At 48.1% G+C, this 21,667-nt stretch overlaps 2 protein-coding genes across 7 annotated transcripts in view; one reads left to right on the top strand and one right to left on the bottom strand.

Moving 5' to 3' along the window:
* CLUAP1 (clusterin associated protein 1) overlaps positions 1-16,445 on the bottom strand; it is a 30,405-nt gene extending 13,960 nt beyond the window's left edge. For 3 of the 5 annotated variants that reach the window (XM_045285891.1, XM_030888999.2, XM_004705830.2), the window contains exons 1-8: positions 16,370-16,445; positions 13,407-13,518; positions 11,899-11,983; positions 8,879-9,058; positions 7,595-7,690; positions 5,659-5,742; positions 2,865-2,998; positions 1,705-1,846 (exon numbers count right to left, since the gene is read on the bottom strand). In XM_045285891.1, coding sequence (XP_045141826.1) covers positions 1,705-1,846; positions 2,865-2,998; positions 5,659-5,742; positions 7,595-7,690; positions 8,879-9,058; positions 11,899-11,983; positions 13,407-13,518; positions 16,370-16,391 — 855 coding nt within the window. In that variant the 5' untranslated portion in view covers positions 16,392-16,445. Of the gene's footprint in view, positions 1-1,704; positions 1,847-2,864; positions 2,999-5,658; positions 5,743-7,594; positions 7,691-8,878; positions 9,059-11,898; positions 11,984-13,406; positions 13,519-15,771; positions 15,848-15,951; positions 16,029-16,369 lie in introns of those variants that run through there. The other 2 variants (XM_045285892.1, XM_045285893.1) reach the window with 2 other exon arrangements.
* A 4,826-nt stretch (positions 16,446-21,271) lies between these two features.
* Positions 21,272-21,667, top strand: part of CUNH16orf90 (chromosome unknown C16orf90 homolog) — a 3,620-nt gene continuing 3,224 nt past the window's right edge. Inside the window, exon 1 of one of the 2 annotated variants that reach the window (XM_030884409.2) lies at positions 21,272-21,287. In XM_030884409.2, coding sequence (XP_030740269.1) covers positions 21,272-21,287 — 16 coding nt within the window. Of the gene's footprint in view, positions 21,318-21,667 lie in introns of both variants that reach the window. The other variant, XM_004705829.1, reaches the window with a different exon arrangement.

Raw genomic sequence — 21,667 nt, 5'->3', positions numbered from 1 at the left:
AGGGATCATCCACCCTGGATTCCCTGTATTTCCAGTTCCTATCTGTACCTGTGTACATCCTCTGGTCTAGCTAGACTTGCAAGGTAGAATTCATGTCATGATAGTAGGAGTGGGGTGGGGGAGAACATTTAGGAACTAAAGTTGTATTTTTCATCGTTGCTATTGTTGACTGGTAACCTGTTTTGCTGTGCACCATATTTTACCAAAAACACAATAAAATGCTATTGCTTAAAAAAGAATTATTTCACTTCAATAAATAAGTGACCCCATGGTTAAATCGCCTTTAAAATGAGTTGTGTAATCACAATCAGTTGTAGTGCTCCCTCCCCCATCCTGCCTTCATTGCTTACGCATGAAATCCCCTTACCCGCCCCAACTCCCACTCCCCACCACGCACCTCCCCTACCAACCCGTGCACCAGTTATTTCTATGCATCCACTCCTTCTGTGCTCCACCAACTGATAAACCCAACAGAAAAAACAAACTTCAAAAATGAAACACAGTGGTAAGAATAAAATAATAATAGTATAAAAATACAAATAATGAATAGGAAAGAAAACACCAACAATATTTTTTAAGCCAAGGGAGAAATTTTTGTCATGGAACAAACGAGATACTTGCTCCTAAAACAAATTCATGTTAGGTCAATAGCCAGGTCAACTGACAAAGTATCAAGTTCGATCCAGCATAATCAAGATGACAATGATCTCTGTGTGACAGTAAGGCTGCTTGAGACCCTGGCCTGTGGTTAGAGGGATCTGCCAGTGGCTCAGTCTGACCAGATGCTCTGCAGATGGGTTTTGGGCTCCCACTGTCCTCCATAGCCTTCTACAAATTGGGTGTTCACAATATTAGCTTGAATACTTTTCCCTTCGTCCTATTTGAATTTTATGACTGTCATCTTTGGATCACACAAGCTGGTGTGCTTCTTCCATGTGGACTTAGTTGACTCCAAGCTTAGGTGGCTACTTGTTTGAATACAAGCCTGTAAGGCCCCCAACACTGATAGCCGGGCACCATCTGCTTTCTTCAGCACACTTTGCTGTAGCACCCTTATCTTCAGTGATCATTACATGAGGGTGAGCAGGGCCATGTTATCCGAATTAAGTGTTCATGGATTGACGCTAGAGTTCAGTAGGAGCCCAAACTCTGTTAGCTTGTCCCTGGAATATGCACGACTGAGGTTTACTGTGGTGGTCCTATTGTGACAATTTCAAAGCCCCATAAGATCAACTACCCCAACAGCAGCAACAAACCAACCAGCAAACAAACAAACAAAAAGAAAATGTTCTAAAATTGATTGTGGTAATGATTGTACAATTCCTGATATGACTGAGCTATTGAAGTGTAAAATATGTGGATTATGTGCCAATAAAACTGTTAAAAAAAAAGGGATTGAGTATTCCAAGACAATGGCAGCAGGGCATTAACCAGGCACAGCCAGGCTGTGTGTGTGTGTGTGTGTGTGTGTGTGTGTGTGTGTGTCCCCATCCTAGTCCCTAAGTGGCCACACTGGACACCCCGGATCCAGGCTGTAAACCATCAGCAAAACAAAAGAGGCACCAGTGACCCTCAGATAGACCAGCGAGAAGGCACCTCCACTGGCTTTATCCCAGAAGGATATCTTACAAACTGACAAGTCAACAGAAACACAATGGCGCACGACCGGAGCAGCCAGTGTGGAAGGGTGGGATGGGCACTCACCTCAAACTTCTCTTGTTCCATCCTGTGATGGTCCTCGAGCTGCTGCTCCAGGTAGGTCAGGTTGCGGAATTTCTCCAGATAGACGTCGTACTGCTTCTGCAGCTCTTCCTCAATCTTCTCGTATTCGTCCATAAAGGCGGGCCTAGCCAGGCCCAGGGGAATGAAGAGTGAGAGTCAGTGGGACGGTGTCACCCACACTGGTGCCGAGTCCAACTTCCCGGCCTGGTTTGCCTGGGAAATCCTCTTATCGGAGAAGGTCCCTCCCTTTTGTAATTGCTTAAAGCTAATATCCCTTTCTCTTCCCAGTCTCCACAGGTCCACCTCAGAGATGCCGTGAGTTCCATTCCAGGGCACTGAAGTAAAGCAAACATCCCAATAAAGTGAGTCACAGCATGTTTTCCTTTCCCAGGGCATAGAAAAGCTGTGCTTACACTAGACTGTAGTGGCAGAGTGGGTTATGCATTAGGTGGCTAACCCTCAAGGTCAACTGTTTGAAACTACCAGGGGCTCCACGGGAGAAAGACGAGGCTTTCTACATCCATAAAGGTTTACCATCTCAGAAACCCAGAATCAGCACGGCCTCAAGGGCAGGGCGTTTGAGTGAGGAGAAAGGTTTGCAATATGGGGGAAAGGATACAGAGTGAGCACGTGCTGCTGGGAAAAAACAAGCGCAACAGTTCTGCTGCCGTGCACCTTGCTCATCAGTCACCACTAGGTGAAAGCACTTACCCTGGGCACACACCTGCCCGCTCCTACCCCCAGGAAAGGGCCCACTGCCGCCCAGTCAACTACTCACAGTGACCCTGTACCTAGTGTTTGGTGCAGTGAATCAAATGGGAGCAGACAGCCTCATCTTTCTCCTGCAGTGGCAGGTGGGTTTGAAGGCCCAGCTGTGTGAATAAGCATTTTGATGCTTCCCCTCAAGTGCCACTACAAACTATTGAAAAAAGACTCAAAGTGGGGCTCAGGACTAGCTGCTCCCCAGACACGGGAAAGCAGTACAGAGAATGGCCCCAGCAGGCTGCTGGCTGGAAGGGTGACCAGTGCCTATTCAAGCAGAGAAGGCCTGCGCAGGGTGGTTTCCACTGCTCCCGGGCAAGTGTCCAGGCATTCTGTTCTTTGTCTTTTCCTTGTCTTCACTTCCGAAAGCTCTCACGTACCTGACGCTCTGCAGAGTCTGCAGCCGCTTTCGATTTCTCTCAAGTTCCAGTTTTCGCTTTTCAATTTTGGCTTCTAAATTTGCTTCATCAGAGGCCACGTTATTGAGCAAGTCTTTGGTCTTCTGCACCTGCACCTACATGTAACAGGAAATGGAGACAAACGCTCACGGAAAAAGGACTTCTAAGATAATAGATATTTTCCTCGAATTTTTTTAAAACCTCTTCATACATACACCAGGCATAGCAATACTTAGTCCTACTAAAAACATAAAGAATTATTGCCATCGAGTTGATTTTGACTGAGTGACCACATACAGGACAAAGAGAACTAACTGCCCCTTAAGGTTTCTGAGGCTGTAAATCTTCAGGGCAGCAGACTGCCTTGTCTCTCTCATGGAACAGCCGGTGAGTTTGAACTGCCGACCTCCTGGCTAATATCTCAATGCTTCACCCACAGCACCAGTGGGGCTCCCTCTCTCATTCACACACACAAAGAAGACTTCAAAACGTTCATAAAAAGCTATTAGAAACAGGGAGAAGACGAGCCAGTCAGGGTATGATGTAGCAAGGATGAAAAATACAACTTCCCTTTAGTTACTAAATGCTTCCTCCCTGCCCCCATTATCATGATCTGAATTCTACCTTACAAATCTGACTAGACCAGAGGATGTACACTGGTACAGATAGGAACTGGAAACACAGGGAATCCATGGCGGATGACCCCTTCAGGACCAGTGGTGTGAGTGGCAATACTGGGAGCGTAGAGGGAGAGTGGGTTGGAAAGGGGGAACCAATTACAAGGATCTACATGTGACCTCCTCTCTGGGGAACGGACAACAGAAAAGTGGGTGAAGGGAGACGTTGGACAGGGCAAGATATGACAAAATAATGATTTATAAATTATCAAGGGTTTATGAGGGAGGGGGAGTGGGGAGGGAGGGGGAAAATGAGGAGCTGATGCCAGGGGCTTAGGTGGAGACCAAATGTTTTGAGAATGATGAGGGCAATGAATGTACAAATGTGCTTTACACAATTGATGTATGTATGGCTTGTGATAAGAGTTGTATGAGCCACTAATAAAAAAAAGTTATTAAAAACAAAGTGTTTCTGCCTGCGGCACTCTGGTGGTGCAGGGGTTAGGCGTTGTTAACTGCAAGGTTGACTGTTCAAACTCACCAGCTGCTCCATGGGAGGAAGATGAGGCTGTGTGCTTCAGTAAAATGCTCCAGAGCAGAGATTCTCAGCCGTCCTCATGCTGCGACCCTTTCATACAGTTCCTCATGTTGTAGTGACCCGCAACCATAAAATGATTTTCATTGCTACTTCATCACTGTCATTTTGCTACTGTTCTGAATTGGGTGACCCCTGTGAAAGGGTTGTTCGACCCCAGGTTGAGAACCGCTGCTCTATAGGGTGGCTATGAGTTGAAATCAACTCAATGGCAGTGGGTTTGCAGGGCGGTTTTTTGTTTTTAATTAAAAGATCATTTTGTTGGGGACTCTTCCAGCTCTTTTAACAATCCACATATCAATTGTGTCAAGCATATTTGTACATATGCTGCCATCATTATTTTGTAAACATTTACTTTCTATTGAGCCCTTGGTATCAGCCCCTCTTTTTTCCCTCCCTTCCCCCGGTTCGCGGTTTTGTATGGATATGTTGAAAATCATACATGTATGATTTTTGTGTAGATCAAAGCCCAGTCTTGCTCGTGCCCAATTTACATAGCCTAATTTACCTAATTAACACTTAAATCCCTAACGATGACAGAAGAGTGACTTCGGGCTGGGCAGTGGGCTCCACCTCCCCTGACAAGAACCTGGGGAGTTGGTACTGCCGGGCTCCCCATTTTATGGAGGAGAGTGGGGCACAGAGGGGCCCTGCACACAGTGTGAGCCAACCCCAGGCTGTTTGAGTCTCCAGTTTCTGAGTACTTCCGATGAGCCGAGTGAACACCTGTGATACCTGATCCTGGGCGAGTCGAGGAGGATGGCCGCCTCCTGCATAGTACAGTGATGCTCAAAATGAAGGCACTCCAGAAACCAGTTACACGTCCAGCAGTGAGCAATGCACTAAATCCATTACAAAGAACCCACAAAACAAAACATGCATTGCTAAGAGCACTGAATAATTATTTAAATGGAGAGAATTCCTAAGCGCATGAGAAACTGCTCCTAACAGTAAAGGCAGAGCAAAGTAACCATCCGTCTTACCCACTGCTGTCAGGTCAACTCCAGCTCCTGAGGACCCTTCAGGACAGGCGAGGACCTTGGGGTTTCTGAGACAGGAAATCTCAACAGACAGTCTCATCTTTCTTCCTCTGAGGGGTGACGGAGCTTGAACCACTGGCTTTGTGGTCAGCAGCCCAATGCCCAGCCCATCATGCCACCAGGGCTCCTTAATCTAAACAGTTGGGAATTTTCAAACTGCTACTTAAATTTCTAGAAGAAACCTAACATCCAACTTTCCTAGGCTTCTCACGTCTTCATTTACATCTCCCCTTCTCTAATACGAAACCCTAGCTTGTTCTGTCTTGTGCAGACAAGATATAGTACATTGTTTGAGTCTCAGGCATAAGCATATCAAATGAAAGCAAAGTATACTGGAATCAAGCTGTCAAAAGCAGCGTGAAGGGTTATGGAGACGTTTGGAGGGGCCACTCAGAGCAGGAGAGTGAGAAGGGCTGCCTCGGTTTCACCAGATGGTTTGGTCCTGACAGAAACTATCGAACAACCGCACAATAAATAAAATTTAGAGAAAAACAAAAACAGAACAAAAAGCAATTCCACCTCACCAGAATGTCCTTTATTGCGATCCTCATCACTTTCTCAGTCTCGTTTATTTCCAGAGGTCTGGCGATTGCCTCGGTTCTCAGTTCCTGTGTGAAACAAGCAATGGGTAATGGGAGTTTTCAGAAGAGGCCCCATCAACCCCTGCATTCCCTGGGCCTGGGTGCGGACTGGCTCTCAAGCGGCCCACTTCAGTGAGTAGCTCGGCTGTGCATACACCTGCAGCATCACGCCTGTAAATCCAGACTTGGGTTACCAAGCTACCCTTGCTCCGGAGCTCAGGACTCCCTTCTCAGAGAGGGGTCGGGATGCACGGACCACAGGTCCTAGACAAGACTGACCTTCTGGCCCGTCATCTCTGCCTCCAACTCACCTCTTGGCTTACATTACATTCAGATGACTCCAAACCTAAACACAGACCCAACTTGTTGTCTGAGCCCCTTAAGTCCCTTACTGGTGCTCTGACTCCAGGAACAAAGTCTATGACCCACTAAACCAAGGGGTTATGCCGGTCACAATACCGGAAACTTCTGAGACCCTGTGGTTTTAGGCTGATGCGGTTATGCAGCGCCCGGAGAACTTCTCATCCTCCGCTTGCACATCCTTTCGTCTGTGGTGTCACCTCTCCCACTGGTCATGAGCTCCCTGAGTTTATGAGACTTACGGAAAACGGCCGTGCTTGGTGCTGGTCGTCAGGGAGTGTTTGCTGGGTGTATTAAAGACAATCTTGGGCAGGGCACATGCCCTCAGAGCCTGACAGTTATGGGCATGAGAAGTACTATCATCAGGGCCCCTGACTACCTCAGACACAGCTCAGCCACAATTACTTCCTGACATCCCACAAAGATGCCACCGCTTGAGTGTGAACCAGCAGAGGAGCCGCTCTCTTCTCTGTGAGGACCAAGAGCGGGGCCATGTGCACCTCTGCCCTAGCAACAGAGGACCATGGCACAGCTCCGGTGGTCTTATCAGCTGCCCACACCCGATAGTTCTATTCTGCCACCCAAACCTCACCAGGTCAGCAGGGCAGTGCAGGGAGGGTGATCTGGCACTCAAGTCCTTCCTCTCCACATCCCTTATAAAAAGCCCGAGGAAATATGCCATTGCACCTGCAGCGGTGGTAGAATGCAGGTGCAGCTGTGGGAGTCAGGTGGCGGTCCTGGACTGGCACACCTGAAACTCTAGGGCGTGTTCTGTTCTTTAATCGAAATGACATCATAAACAATGCCCGATTTCTTCTTGAACCCACGGCTCCTGAGCCCCATGGCACGGCGCAGTATGGGAAGCACCTGGAAAGCAGATGCCTGCCTATGAGCCCTAGACATTCAGATTGAGTGGCTTGGGGCAGAAGCTAGAGGCAGGGTTTTGTCAAGCTCCCAGGTGACTCTGCGGGCCTGTGGGTGTGGGGCCATGCTCTTCCACCGAGACCCACACAGAGTACGTGGAGCACGCCTCCTGTCCCATCGACTTGACTCGGGTGGCAAGGGCTGCTTAGAGCTGTCGTCTCCCCCCACTCTGCTCTGAGTTACAATCACCTGGGGAACGTTTGAAATGTCCTCTGCCCAGGTCACTTCCCACTGATGAAGTCAGAGAGGTAGGCACCCATGCTTTTCTTTAAGAAATCTCCATGTGCCACAAGGTTCAGGACCTTGGCTCAGCCGAGTGTTTTGCTGAGAGGCACGGTGAAGTCACGTTCCCTGAGGAAAGACCTCAAGGTCCATTCGGTCTGCCAAGTCTCAGTGGCCAGCAAGCAAATGTACCACAGCAGACCGGGGTCCTGGGAGCGGTGAAGGCAGCTGGCATTGGGAATCACTTTCCCATGGGTTAGCATGTCATGGGGACTGCTTCATCAAACCAGAACAGACAAGGGAGAAACAGAATTAAAACAAGAGAAGACCAGCTGAGCAAAGGAAGGAGCTGTGTCATCAGAAGGCCACCTACCCGCAACTCCACCTCTTTGCCCAGCAGGTCGTACAGGGAGGCACCTTTGGAGGTGATCTCAGAAGCAAGCTGTCTGGCTGCTTTCAGATCTGCAATCTGGAAGACAAACAGGGAAATCAGAGAGTTCGGGGGCAGGCTGGCTATTGGGCATTTAGAAACACAAAGTGCCCCGAGGGAACCAGCCCATCAGAATCAATTCCCATCTTCTGACAAGGTGCTGGCCTACAGAACACATTTGCACAAGGCACATAGGTATGCAAGCCTGGCGGCAGAGTGGTCCTAGGGTCCACGACGAAGAAAGAATTGTCTAAATATGAATGAGATCAATGTCACAAGTCAAAGGAGGATAGGTGCTGATATGTGAGCTGGGTCACAATAAGGTGCTCTGACCACCAGTTAGCTCAGCCAGCAGAGCATGATACCCCTGATCTCATGGTCATGAAGTCAAGCCCCATGTTGGATTTCCTTTTTGGGCTCTGGTGGCGCTGTGGATTAGGTATTGAGCTACTAACCTCAAGGTTGGAAGTTCAAACCCACCACCTGCTCCCTATGATAAAGATGAGGCAGTCTGTTCCTGTAAAGATTTACAGCATAAGAAATCATATGAGGCAGTTTTACTCTGCCTTACAGGGTCACTGTGAGAAGGAATGGTATTGGGCTGAGCCATTTCCCCTTGGGATTAGTCTTGCAAGCCTCACATTTTCATCAACCCCAGCATCAGGTGTGCATCTGTGTAAAGACATCTTCTTTAATACATTGTTGATGCACAAGCAATCAACTCAGAGCCAACAGCACTGCACCTCAGGCCTGAAGGAAGCTAACCAAATACAAATTTTTGTGTCAAATCCACTACAACCTTTGTGCTCAGCCACACCAGACAGTACTCCAGCACTGCTCGTGGGGACCACTGTAAACAGTAACATTGCCAACAAATAGCAGAAGTCTGAAGAAAATGGCCCTTGAGAGGCTTTGGGAAGGCCGCCTGTTGGCAGTGAGAGAGCAGGAAGCTGCCTCGTTTGACCTCAACGGGGAGTGCTCTGAATGGCTAAGATTTGTCACTGCACTGAACCTGTCTGCGTGTGGCCTTGGGAACAACTCATGGCAGTGAGCTGTCATTGTTTTTAAAGTCACTTGCTGATAGGGGCCCATGAGTAAGGAGGATCAAACTCCAGCCGCTTCTCCCCACCTTTCCCACGGGCACGTTAGTCAGAGGCAGCGTCCCCTTCTTGCTTTCCCACTGGCCTCCCGCTTCCTCCCAGATGGCCTACCATTCCGTTTCCTTACCTTTGAGCCAAGATCAAACTTGAACTTGCTGACGTCTTCCTCGCCTATTCTCGAGCTCTCCATCCCTTTGGTCTTCATCGCGTTGTACAGCACAGATGTGATCTTTAGAAGCTCTTTAACCGCGTACCCATCCGCTTGATAGAGCTTCTTAGTGTTGAGTTTTATATGGGCTTTGGTGGCCTATTTTCAGACAAAAATAAAATTGTTTCAAAAGTTTAGGCCACAACTCATGGACCCTCCGAGCCTATGGCCTTTGGTCACCCTTCAGACCTGGAAATGAATTCACCCCATGGTTATTTCTAGCCAAGCAACAGATAAGTGCATAAGAGGAATAATGACACTAGGGAAGTTCAAACTTCTCAGAGCATTCAATCACTGTAGATCAAAATGACATTTGCTCAGGAACAAACTTCAGAAGGCAGGAAAGATCAGGAAAGAAGGTGGAACAGAAACAGGGAACACAGGTAAGAGGCAGGATAAATGATAACAATTACATTGTGGGGTCTTCAAGCAATGACATGATGCAAAATTCGTATCAGCTGTAGAATGGAAAACTGATCTGTTTTGTAAACCTACACCCAAATCACAATGAACAATTTAAAAAGGAAAGGTTAAGGTCATTTCCCTATTACATGTCTAGGATCCCATGTAGGTAACATGAAACTGTCTCTGTCCACAGTCAGGATACAGTCTAATAGTATTAAGAGTCAAATACTCCAAGTGATGCACACATGGCTAGTGGGGGTGTAAATTGGTACAAACGGTGATGTCAAAAGTCACAAATGCACATGCTCTGGGCCCAGCAACTCCAGTCCTTAGGACAACACACACCAACATGAGGGTGGGTATAGATGATGCCGGACACCACTGCTTTAAAGAGCAACAACTGGGAATCCTACACATTGCACAGGTTGTGGTACATCCATACCGGCAAGCCTCCTCAGGCACAAGAGAAGATGGACGACTGTGTGTGACTGATGGGGAGTGTTCTCTAAGGAGAGGACAGCTTCCGGTCTAGAGCACGGCAATGAAGCGAGTCGTGTACTTGGTTTTGGTTCCCCGGTGCATGTAAGTTGAACTAGACTTTAGCCCACGCGTTGCATAATAACATTATGGAAAATCTGAACTACTGTGAGAATTACAATCATGGGATTGAGAGACACAGGCTACTGGAAAAATGCTATCAATGGACTTGATCTAGGATTTCCATAAACCTTCCATTTGGGGGGGAAATGCAATGTTTATCACCCAGTGCAATAAAACAAGGTCTCTCTGTCCTGCTCAGGCACAGGAGAAGGTGAGCGAATTCTTTAAGTATTGACTGGGAAAGCTCTTTAAATACATTGTTAAGTGAAGAAAGATGCTAGCTAGCTGGTGTATATTCTGTTACTATTTCTATCAAAGGAGGACCAATTAGGATATATTTATGTGTGTGTGAGGGAGTTTCAAAAAGTTCTTAGAGAAGCCCACTGCTGCCACCAAAAAGAAGAAAATTCCCTTTGTCATTGTTGTCGTTCACTAGAGAGATTTTGCCCAGAGGCCCACCGACTGAGGTGCTACTGTCCCTTTAATCTTTGCTCCCTGCGGGCAGCTCCCAACCTCTCTGCTGCAACAGGGGGTCAAAGGTCTCCGATCGTATTATCCTTTAATTCCATTTTCCCATAAACTTTTGAAATCCCTTCATAGATGCAAGAAGAAACCCTGGAATGAATTCAAATGGTGAGTACTGAGAATGGAACTGGATTGCAGGCATAAAGGGCAGAGAGGCATTTTACTCTACGTTACTTCAAGAGCTATAGTTTTAGACCATGGAAAGGGATGCCTATTTTAAAAATAAATACTTCAGGAAGTGAAATTCTTAACAATTAGTGGAGGAGAATACGAAGAACTAGGAAACAACATAACAAGAAACGTGTGTCAGTGAAGTGGCTCCATAGAAACCTGGTAACAGAAGGAGTCTAGAAAGAGCCCACTTCACTGGGCCTCCACTCAAGTACTCCCTCAATGCAAGAACACTTTGTTCTATTAACCTGGCATTCCATGATGCTCACCTTCCCAACAAGATTGCTGAAGACAAAGCGGGTGCATAGCAAATATGGTGAAGAAAGCTGATGGTGCCCGGCTATCAAAAGATATGGCGTCTGGGGTCTTAAAGGCTTGAAGATAAACAAGTGGCCATCTAGCTGAGAAGCAACAAAGCCCACATGGAAGAAGTACACCAGCCTGTGTGACCATGAGGTGTCGATGGGATCAGATATTAGGCATCAAAGAACAAAAAAATAATATCATTGTGAATGAGGGGGAGTGTGGAGTGGGGACCCAAAGCCCATCTGTAGGCAACTGGACATCCCCTTACAGGGAATGTCGTGGGGAGGAGATGAGCCAGTCAGGGTGCAGTGTAGCAACGATGAAACATACAACTTTCCTCTAGCTTTTTAATGCTTCCTCCCCCTCACTATCATGATCCCAATTCTACCTTACAAATCCGGCTAGACCAGAGGATGCACACTGGTACAGATGGGAACTGGAAACATAGGGAATCCAAGACAGATGAACCCCTCAGGGCCAGTAGTGAGAGTAGCGATACCGGGAGGGTGCAGAGAAGGTAGGGGCAGAAAGAAGGAACCGATCACAAGGATCAACATATAACCCCCCTCCCTGGGGGATGCACAACAGAAAAGTGGGTGAAAGGAGATATCAATGTCGGACAGTGTAAGACATGACAAAATAATAGTAATAATTTAAAAATTATCAAGGGTTTGTGAGGGAAGAAGAGGTGGTGGAGAGGGGTGGGGGATGTGGAGCTGATAACAAGGGCTCCAGTAAAAAGAAAATGTTTTGAGAATGATGATGGCAACAAATGTACAAATGTGCTTGACACAATGTATGTATGTATGTATGTATGTATGTATGGTGATAAGAGTTGTATGAACCCCCAATAAAATGATTTTTTTTAAAAAGAAGGAGTCCACTCATCCTTTCCTATCTGATTTAACGCCACAAAATAAACAAGGACCAACCATGAACTGGGCAATCGCCTTGATGAAGAAAACACGGTCTTGTTCCGTTTCGATATCAGAAGGGATGTCTGTTTGCGGTTCGTACCTACCGGAAAAAGGACACAAGTCAGTTGGGTAGCTGGTCTACGAGAGGAAGTGGCCAGCGGATACGCAGCAAAAGGCTATGAGAACGAAGCTGAAGCAGTGGGCCTTGGGGACCTCCACAGCAGCATAAAACAGGGCCAAACCCCCAAGGGGAAAATTTCTGCCTAGGAACAGGTTTAAGTAATTTCAAAATCCAAAACAAGGGCCCAACTTAAAAACTGAACCTTTCTCCAATCTCACAGTTTCATTCAAATAATCAGAATAGTCACTCTAGCTGACAACCACCTGCCCAAAAATAAACTCTTGAGTGAATTCATTCACCTTTGGGAGCAGCTGAGTAGTTGATGATCCACCGGGGTCAGCAGACTATGACTGGTATTTGTACAGCCTGCAAGCTAAGCACGGTTTTCACAACTGTAAAGACTGTGCACACCAGCAGACCTTGTTTTATGACGCTTTGCTTGGTTGGACTTTGTAGATACTGCATTTACTACAAATTGAAGGTTGGTGGCAATTTCGCAACAGCACGTGCTCACTGCAGGTTTCAGTGACCCATGTGGATCCCTCTCCTAACATTTCAAATGTTGCCATAATTCTATTACACACTTAACAGACTATAGTCTACTGTTGGCATCACTTTTAGATGCACCAGGAAACAAACAAAAAAAACAGGGCCGGTGACTCGCTTTATTGTAATATTAACGTTATGGTGGTGGTCGGGTACCAAGCTCGAGGTCTGCCTGTACAGAACAACAAAACAAAAACAAAGAAACCGAAAAACACGTGAGACGTATGTAGTCTGCAAAGCTCAAGATATTTACTCTCTGGCCCATGACAGAGAAAGTTTGCTGACCCCTGAATCCTCTTAGATTTTTCACACAAAAGAAATTCTTGTGATTACTAATATGGTGTACTCATTAGCAAAGGTTAGTTCCTCCACTCTGGGTAAGGAGACAGAGCGCCTTGGGTCAGCACCCTGCTGTTTGCTCCCATGGAGAAGTAAGTCATCTCCTTTCAGCCCTATCTGGTGTGTGTTTGCTGCCTCTCCTATGGCGTGCTTGAAAACTTGGCTGGTTTTTAACAAGCTACCACGCAGTCTGTCAAACCCACCTTTCATTGAATGATTCCTTTTAGGTTGCAGCCGCACACCATTTGTAGGTAGCAAATCCACTGGAAGATAAATAGTCTAGTATTCATTCCTCAGAGGGCCCTGGTGGTGTGGTGGGGTGACTCCCTCGGCTGCTAACCGAAAGGTCAGTGGTGTACAAACCACCAGCCCCGCTGGGCGAGAAAGCACCTTCCTGTAAAGATGAGTCTCGAGCACTCTATGGGGCAGGGCTGCTAAGAGTCGGAACTGACTCAATGGCAGTGGGTTCGGTTTGCCTTCTATTCATCCTCGGATTGTAATGAGGGGCAGTTCTAACCTTTTCACCAACCAGATGAGCACTTCAGATACAAGTCCAAAGTTGGGTGTGCGGAAATTCTCCATGGAAATGTGCCGCGGATATCCTAAGGCTCTCATCATCTCCGTGAAATCTGTCCAAGGCAAGAGACAAGCCAGTCAGCCCCTCCTCACACGGTAGCTTTGGTTTCACTAATAAACTCACTTTATTTTCCCTTCAGAATCCCCAACTATTTGCAATTTTAGGGACAACTTATTAACTGTTGGTTGCCGGGGGAGGGATGGAGAAAAAAAGGAGACACAATTTAAATCAAATTTAAATTTAATCAGGTACCAAAATGGCAACAACCAAACAATTATTTAAGTTTAGTGAGAAAAGGAGTGGAACGTATACATTAACCTGGGATTCAGAGATCATGAAACATGAATGTGTATTCATTGTTAGATGGAAAACCAATTTGTTCTGTACAGTGTCATGCACATCACAATAGCCCACTGCCACTGAGTCAATTCTGACTCATGACCACTCTGTAGGACAGAAGAGAACTCCCCCTTTGGGGTTTCTGATATTTTAGGTCTTTACAGAAGTAGGCAAGACTCATCATTCCCCGGTAGAGTGACTGGTGGGTTTGAACCACTGATCTTACAGTTAGCAGCATAATGTCTAACCAGTTATGACATTGGAGCTCCTTAAAATCATAATAAAAAGTTCATTGTTTTTGTTTGTTTTTTTAAATGAGGTTCAAGGTTTGGCTATGAATTTATTTCTTTGATATCTTGTTTTTAGCCCCCAATGGAGTATTAGGAGGTCTGGCCAAGCAGTGGTTAAGTGCTTGGCTACTAATGAAAGGGTCAGTGGTTCAAAGCCACCAGCTGTTCTGAGAGAGAGAGAGAGAGAGAGAGAGAGAGAGAAGGCAGTCAACTTCTATAAGGAGTTATAGCCCTATGGGGCAGTACTACTTTCTCCTACAGGATTACTGTGAGTCAGAATCAACAAACAGCAGTGGAACTGAGAACTGGCCCTCCTTGAATGCCGATGAAGGAGAAAACTGTCTTGCACAATGTCTAGTAGCCAAGTACCTTCAATTCCCACAGAATATAATTCACCAAGACGCTACTAGCTTTACCAATCCAATCTGATGCCTTGTCCTAGATGTTTACCTTGCAGGGAAAAAGAGCAAATCATAACCGAAAGGAACGCTTTCTGATGGGAGAATTTTCCAGCATCAGCAAGCAGATGTGACAATTGGCCTTAACAATGTCGGTCTGATCACACCACATGGTAGCCAGCTGCTCCACCTATGCAGGCAGCACCAGCTAGCAGAAGCACGAGGGTAAGGAAGGAAACACGAAGTCCAGTCTCTCAACTATTCGCTTCACTGGCTCTGCTCGGGTGCACTGAAGCAGTTTACTTCACCACCCTGCCCCTCCAAGAATTTCACCAGAGAACTCTACTGCCCTCCACTGAATGACGTTAACAGCTAGGCACTTCGTGGCCAGCTGAAAGACTAGTGATTTGAACCCACTTGGAAACACCTCAGAAGGCAGATCTGGACATTTGTTTCTGAAAGCTCAGAGCCTTGAAAACCCAATGGGGCACAGTACAGCTCTGTCATGGGCAGGCAACAATTTCCTGGCAAATTCCACCACCACCATCTTCCCTAAGCAGGAGGGGATTTCCAGAAGCTGGTGAGAGAATCCTATTACCTTTTCATTCCATTTTCCCTCCAACTTCCGGAAGTCCCCTTGCACACCTAGCATAGAACGGGCATCCTCCAAAGCACCAAGGAGTCCGTTCCAATTCATGCAACTGCACTCTATAGGGTTGCCAACAGCTGTCATCTTCCAGAAGTCTGATGCCAAACCTTTGTTCGGAGGCACCTGCTGGATGGATTCAAACCACCAGCCAGTTGATTCTTAGACTAGATCCCCTGACACTCCATTCTCCAAAGCAGTCACTGGCCTCCTAAAGTGTCAGAACGTTTTACGAAGGTTTTTCTCTCCGTTGAGTTGCTCTGAGATTTCCAGGCAAGTTACAGGAAAAAATTTCACGTGGCCTTTGCGGCCTTAAGGCTCTTTCCAGAACCGTTTCTTGCATTTTCCTATGTTGAAGATAGCAACAGGAGGCCTAATGGTATAATGGTCACTCGTTAGGCTACCTGTAAGGTCAGCATTCAAGCCACCAGCTGCTTGGAGGGAGAAAGATGAGGCTTTTACTCTGACGGTCTCAGAACCCTATCTGATAGGGTTGCTATGAGTCGGAATCCACTCGCTGGCAACCAAGTATTCAGGTCCCCTTCTTCCCTGGTCCCACCACTGGGTCCCTCGCTCTTCAAACACTGGGTCTTAGGAAGTGCATTTAAATCCCAGCACCCCCTCAGACCCACCTGTGACCAGAACAAGGGTTTTGGCTTAATCACAAGGCACACGTGTGGTCGTGGCACACCTGCAGAACCAACCAACAGGAAAAACTCGGGGAATGTTCGCGGCCCTCCAACCCCCTCCTCACTCGTTCCTTTCTCTCAAGCCCTCAACCAACCCAGCTCAAAGCCAACCTCTGCGACTACCTCCGAGTGACTATCGATACAAACGGATCAAAAGTTATAGGCAGTTCGAAGGCCCGTGGCTCGCAGGGCACGAGCCACGTTTCCAGTGTTCAGGGGCCACCGGCGGCGGATACACAACTCCACCATCGCTGGGGGCTGCCGGCGGCGGGCAACGGGCCGGGAGCAGTCCTCGAGGCAGGAAGAGCCCCCGCACCGCCCGGCGCCCCAGGCTCGAAGGGCTCCCCGGGCTGGGGGTGGAGATGGGGGTATACCACCGGGTGCTTCAGGCCTGAGGGGCGGGCTCGGGGTACCGCCTGGCGCCAGAGGGGGAAGAGGCTCGGGGCAGCGCGGGGCCGGGCCGGGCCGCAGACAGGGCCCCTGCGGGGCGGGCAGGAGCCCCGAGGCACTCGCCCAGCCCAGGGCACGGGGGCTGCCTTACTGCGGAGGTCGCGGAAAGACATGGCGCTCCGGTCGGCAGAAGCCCCCAACTGCTGCTGTAAGCGCGTCGGCACCCGCAGGCCTCGCCTCTCCGGTTTCTATGGCAACCGACCGACGGCAGGCGGCCGAGGCCAAACAGCATGAAAACGCGCGCGCGCACGCGCAGAAGGGACGCCCCGCAGCGAGCGCCGAGGGCTCCGCGCCGGTCCCGGCTGCGTGCTTGTGTGGCTGGGTGCTTTTACTCGGATGTACTGCTTCGGAGGGCAGTGGGTGTGCTTTGAGTAAGGTGACCAGACGTCCCGATTGTTAACAATTTTCCAGCGTCCCGTGGCGTTTTAAAAAAGTCCCGATTGTTACAAGGAACTATATGTGACCTCCTCCCTGGTGAACGGACAACAGAAAAGTGGGTGAAGGGAGACGTCGGACAGGGCAAGATATGACAAAATACCCATTTATAAACTATCAAGGGCTCATGCGGGAAGGGGGAGCGGGGAGGGAGGGGAAAAATGAGGACCTAATGTCGGGGGTTTAAGTGGAGAGAAAATGTTTTGAGAATGATGTACAAATGCGCTTTACACAATTGATGTGTGTATGGATTGCAATAACACTTGTATGAGCCCCTAATAAAATGTTGAAAAAAAAGTCCCGATTTTTGGAAAGAATGCACGACAAGCTAGGGTATACGCTTTTCGGCTGCCATGTGGCTATTTCGCCAGGATATGAGTTTTATCAATGGTGTCCCGCTTTACCAATGTTAAAATCTGGTCACACCTTTGAGGTCTTGACACTTTTGAGCGCCTGTGTGCCTGCCCCCACGCTGTTTACATATTGCAAAGAACGCACTACCATCTCCTGACGCCTGCACAAAGTGGATGGCCACGCCCGCGACCGCCCACGGTCCCTTTCTCGAAGCCCTTTCACTCCGGCCAGAAACCGGTCCGGTCCAAGCGCGTTGTCCTGGCAACGCAGCCACCCACCCCCCACCCCACCCCCGTCCTACACCACACCGCACCCCTCCCCGCTTTAGGTCGTGTGAGAGGCGCTTCCTGAAGGTGGTTGACCCTGGGGGATCGGCTCTGCTAAGTGAAAGAACCCATTTAAATGACAAATCTGGAAAAAAGACAAAATTGGAGAGACAGAAAACAGCAATAGCTGCAGGAAGATTTGGGGGGAGTAACAGAACTCTCCTATATTGTGGGATATAAAAAGACTTTTCCCCAGCTTTGTCTCCCCGAAAGAGATGCCAAACCTAAGAAGCTGTTTGCCAGCACATGGTGGGAGGTCAGATGCTTTGAGATAGTCTCCCTGAAGGCATTCAGCCATCATACTACTGTCTGGTCCACTGTAGGTGGGGCTCACACCCTACTGATAGGATAATGATTGTTTCCCTGGAAAGCTTAGAACTGCTTAAACCTGCTCGGTGACGTCCAAAGTTAGGCTGCCTTCCTGAATCTAGGATCCACCCATCTTGTCACATGTATACCCCCAATCCAATCCCTCCCCTTCCTATTGCATGTACAGCCTTAGATTTCCCCCTCTCATTACTGTATTATCTATAGTACAACCCCTTCCTGTGATGTATGTCTTTACCTGTAATCAGGGGGCTTGCACACCCCCAAAAGATATATAAGCCTCGGTTAGAAATAAATCGCTCTCTCTCCTGTCATTCCCACCTTCCACATCCCCATGTGGACCACCAAGCGGGGCTGCGGTAAGCATGCTACCATGAAATGTGTCTGACTCCTTCATTTTATTTTCTCTCTAATCACTCTTACTCTCTATGATTTTACTATACTCTTTATATATTATAGCTGTACAATTGCGCCTGCCGGGCCTGTGATGATTTGTTAGGGGCCGGCTACCCTGACACTACGTTGTAATGGTGGTTACATGGCAGCAGACCATGGCAGCAGACGTTTGTCCAAACTCAGAACTCCAGCGCAACATTGTATACAGATGCTGAGAACAGACATTAAACTTTTGTTCTCTATGGTAGAGGGAAAGCATACTGCCTTTCACCTTTGAGTAAAATATTACCTAGAAGTCTCCCCCTGTTTTAAAATTTTTATCATGAAGACATAATGACCTATTTCTCATGTAAGAGAGTTCACCCTTGTAAAGTGTTTTTAAGTATTTTCACTAAGTATGAATCCACCACTCGTATTCCAAAACAGCTTCACCCCCTTAGAAAGCAACCTGTCCTCCATTACACCAGCTGCTCCGCAGGAGAAAGAGGAGGCGGTGGCTTCTGTAACTATTTACAGCTTCAGAAACTTTAGGGAGCAGTTCTACTCTTTCCTATAGCTTCCCTACGAGTAGGAATTGACTCAATTGGCAGGGTCTGCCTCTACAATGTCTTTCTACCACTCCCTGCTGGGGACTCCGCGCTGCTCCAGCAGTATCAATCTGGCCTATGAAGACTCACCTCTATTTCTTTGTTCCCATCAACTTCCTTTAGACAGGCCCATTTAAAGGGGCAACTCGAAAGGAACCCAGAGGGCATATTACCGTGCAAAGATGGCCCAACTCAGTCAGTTTCAGCATCAGGCTAAAAACCACACTTGGGCTATCATGTTGATTCCAACTCACAGCGACCTCATAGGACAGAGTAGAACTGCCCCAGTGGGCTTCTGGGACATTGGATCTTGACAAGAGTAGACAGCCTTGTCTTTCTCCTGTGGAGCAACTGGTGGGAGCCCACCTTGTGGTTGGCGGCCCATTGCATAACCCACTACACAACCAGCGCTCCATGGTGTCTGGCATTGGGCAGCTATATTTACAGATTTCCAAATTCAGTAGGAGAAAAAAAAAAAAAAGGCAAAATCTCTTTCAGCATGAGAGTTTTCATTTCCCCCACAGTATGGTTGTGTCTGTTTTGTAAAGCCTGCTTGTGAGATTAAAGGCAAACTAATATACATCAAGTGCTGTGGTAGTTACATAATCTGGTGTCACCTTGAGGCAATTAAGAGTGAAGGGGTGGAGTTTAGCCTGTCAATCGGTCCCAGCGTGATGACCTCATTTGGAGGCGCTAAGAAGATAAATAGCCAGACCCACACTCTGCTTTGTCTTCCTGCTGACAAGTCACTTGGAGCTATGCTGATGGAGCCAGACTGATGGAGCCAGAGCCCTGGATCTGGAGGAGCCACGTAGAGATCCACGCCAGTGCTGAGGTGCTTCTACCACCACTGGATCCACAAGACTTTCCACCCACTGGTCTGTGATCTTCCTGCATTCAGCATCATTGCATGTGTTGCGTGAGTCTGAAGAGGAATGTATAGATTGGTATCAGACATATGGGCCAACATAGGACTTAGGGACTTGATCTGGACTGGGCTGGGATGTTTTCTTAATATACAATTGCTCTTTTATATAAAGCGCTTTCTCGCACACATATGAGTGTCTATGAATTTGTTTCTCTAGTTCACCTGGACTAACACAGGTGCTTTCTGCTTTCCTTTGAGGTAGCCCTGCCCACCTACTCGCAGCATGAATTGACAGGGGTTGTTTGGGTGAAACGTTGGTCAAAATCGCTTTCAAATTGGTACAGATCTTTTGCTTTCTCACAAGTGCTAGGCTGGACCAAGAGAAGAAGAAAGGCTACCTGGTGACTCCCTGATGTGAGTAACTCTGACCGGAGGAGGAGGCTTGGTACCTACCAAACCACAAAGAATTCACAGGCAGTGACTTCTCAGTCATAGGTTTCTCCATCTTCTCTAGAGCTTCCAGGGCGACGAGTGGAGAGTTGTCCTTCTGTGATGGTTAGGGATTAAGTCAACTAGACCCTCCTGGGTAAGGGCAGAACCCAACCTATCAATCTGGTCACAGCCTGATGACACCTGCTTCTTCCGCGCACGTGTGTGTGTGTGACTTTTTGTATAAGAGGGAGACCAAACAAAGTCAGAATCTCTTTGGCTCTTGGCCCTCTGCTGGAGTTGGAACTTGCGTCTGGCTTTTTGATCTCTGGTTGTGTTTGTTGTCTGCCGATCCCAGGAACTGTCAGTGGATTCATTCAGCTGCCCTCAGATTCATCTCAGAATCTGCCTCTGCCTGCCTCTGTCCTTCAGGCTGGCTCTGCTGCATCATCCTGCTTATTCAAGTGACCTCCCTTAAGTCACACAGTTACTCAAGTCCTATCCTTGCTTGAGTTACACCTTTCGTCTTACAGGAGACCAAAGAACAGAGAAGCAGGCAGAGCCAGAAGGCACTGCCATCAAGAGAGAAGAGCCAGGAGTGCTTCCTTTGGACCCAGAGTTCCTGTGCTGAGAACCTCCTAGACTCAGGGGGAAAGATCGAAGGAATGCTGGGCCCACAGATGATAAAGAGAGACCAAGATCTTCCCCTAGAGCTGACAAAGCAAGCCTGCCTTCCCCCAGAGCTGGTGCTCTGAACTGTGGAACCATCCATTTGTCTGCGAAAGACCCCCACTTGTGGTATTTCTGGTAGAGCTACACTAGATAAGTAAGACACAGAGTGAGGCACAGTTCAAAACCTAAGTGACATTCCTCAGTCACCTACAATGGCCTACTAAGCATGCTCAAAGCGCTGACCCAGGTCTGACCCTGAAAACCTATTTTCTGCCCACACTAAGGAAACTGAGGTTCAAATGATTACCCCTAGGGAGTGATTCACAAGCCTATCAGAGCTGAATTTGTGTGTTTAAGGGTTTTTTGTTTTGCATGGCCTGCCTCAAGCCAGAGGGATAAGGGATTTCTGAAGGGCCTGGCCCTTGTCCCTTCCTCCTCCCCTGGCCCTGCTTGCTTGGGACAGCCTCCTCCTGCAAACCACAGGTCCTGTGATGTCATAAAGGGTGGTTGTTATGGAGAACTCTAGCCACCCCCTCCAGGCGAACAGGGTCCTGCAGCACAGGAGGGTGGTGGCTCCTCCCCCACCACTCTGGCCCTCCATGGAAGCCTTGGCCTGTGCATTCTCTGAGCTGCGCATAAGAGAAGGTGCTGGGCTTCAGGGAGGAGAGGCAGGCAGAGACAAGTTCTCCAGACCTGACCTGGGCCCAAAGCCGGCAGGGTGGCCTGAGGGACGTGCATGCTTAGGAGAAGGGGAGGGCCAGGATGTGTGAACCCTGAGATGTCGCCTTCCTTCTGAGCCCCTGGGCGATGCCTGTGGCAGGGCCAGCATGCTCCTTCTAGGGTGGGGGCAACAGGAGGTGGAGGCCTGAAAGGGGTCTTAGGACGAAGGGCTCATCTTTCTTAGGCTTTAGACCCCACTGCAGCCTCAGAGGGACCAGGAACAGCATGAGAGAAAAAGGAGAAAGGGAAGGTGTGCGTGCGTGCGTGTGTGTGTG

This window comes from Echinops telfairi, unplaced genomic scaffold (assembly GCF_000313985.2).
Source record: "Echinops telfairi isolate 266 unplaced genomic scaffold, ASM31398v2 ScPeMD7_5;HRSCAF=22, whole genome shotgun sequence".
NCBI classification, from domain to species: domain Eukaryota; kingdom Metazoa; phylum Chordata; class Mammalia; order Afrosoricida; family Tenrecidae; genus Echinops; species Echinops telfairi.
This window is presented reverse-complemented; position numbering and strand designations above follow the sequence as displayed.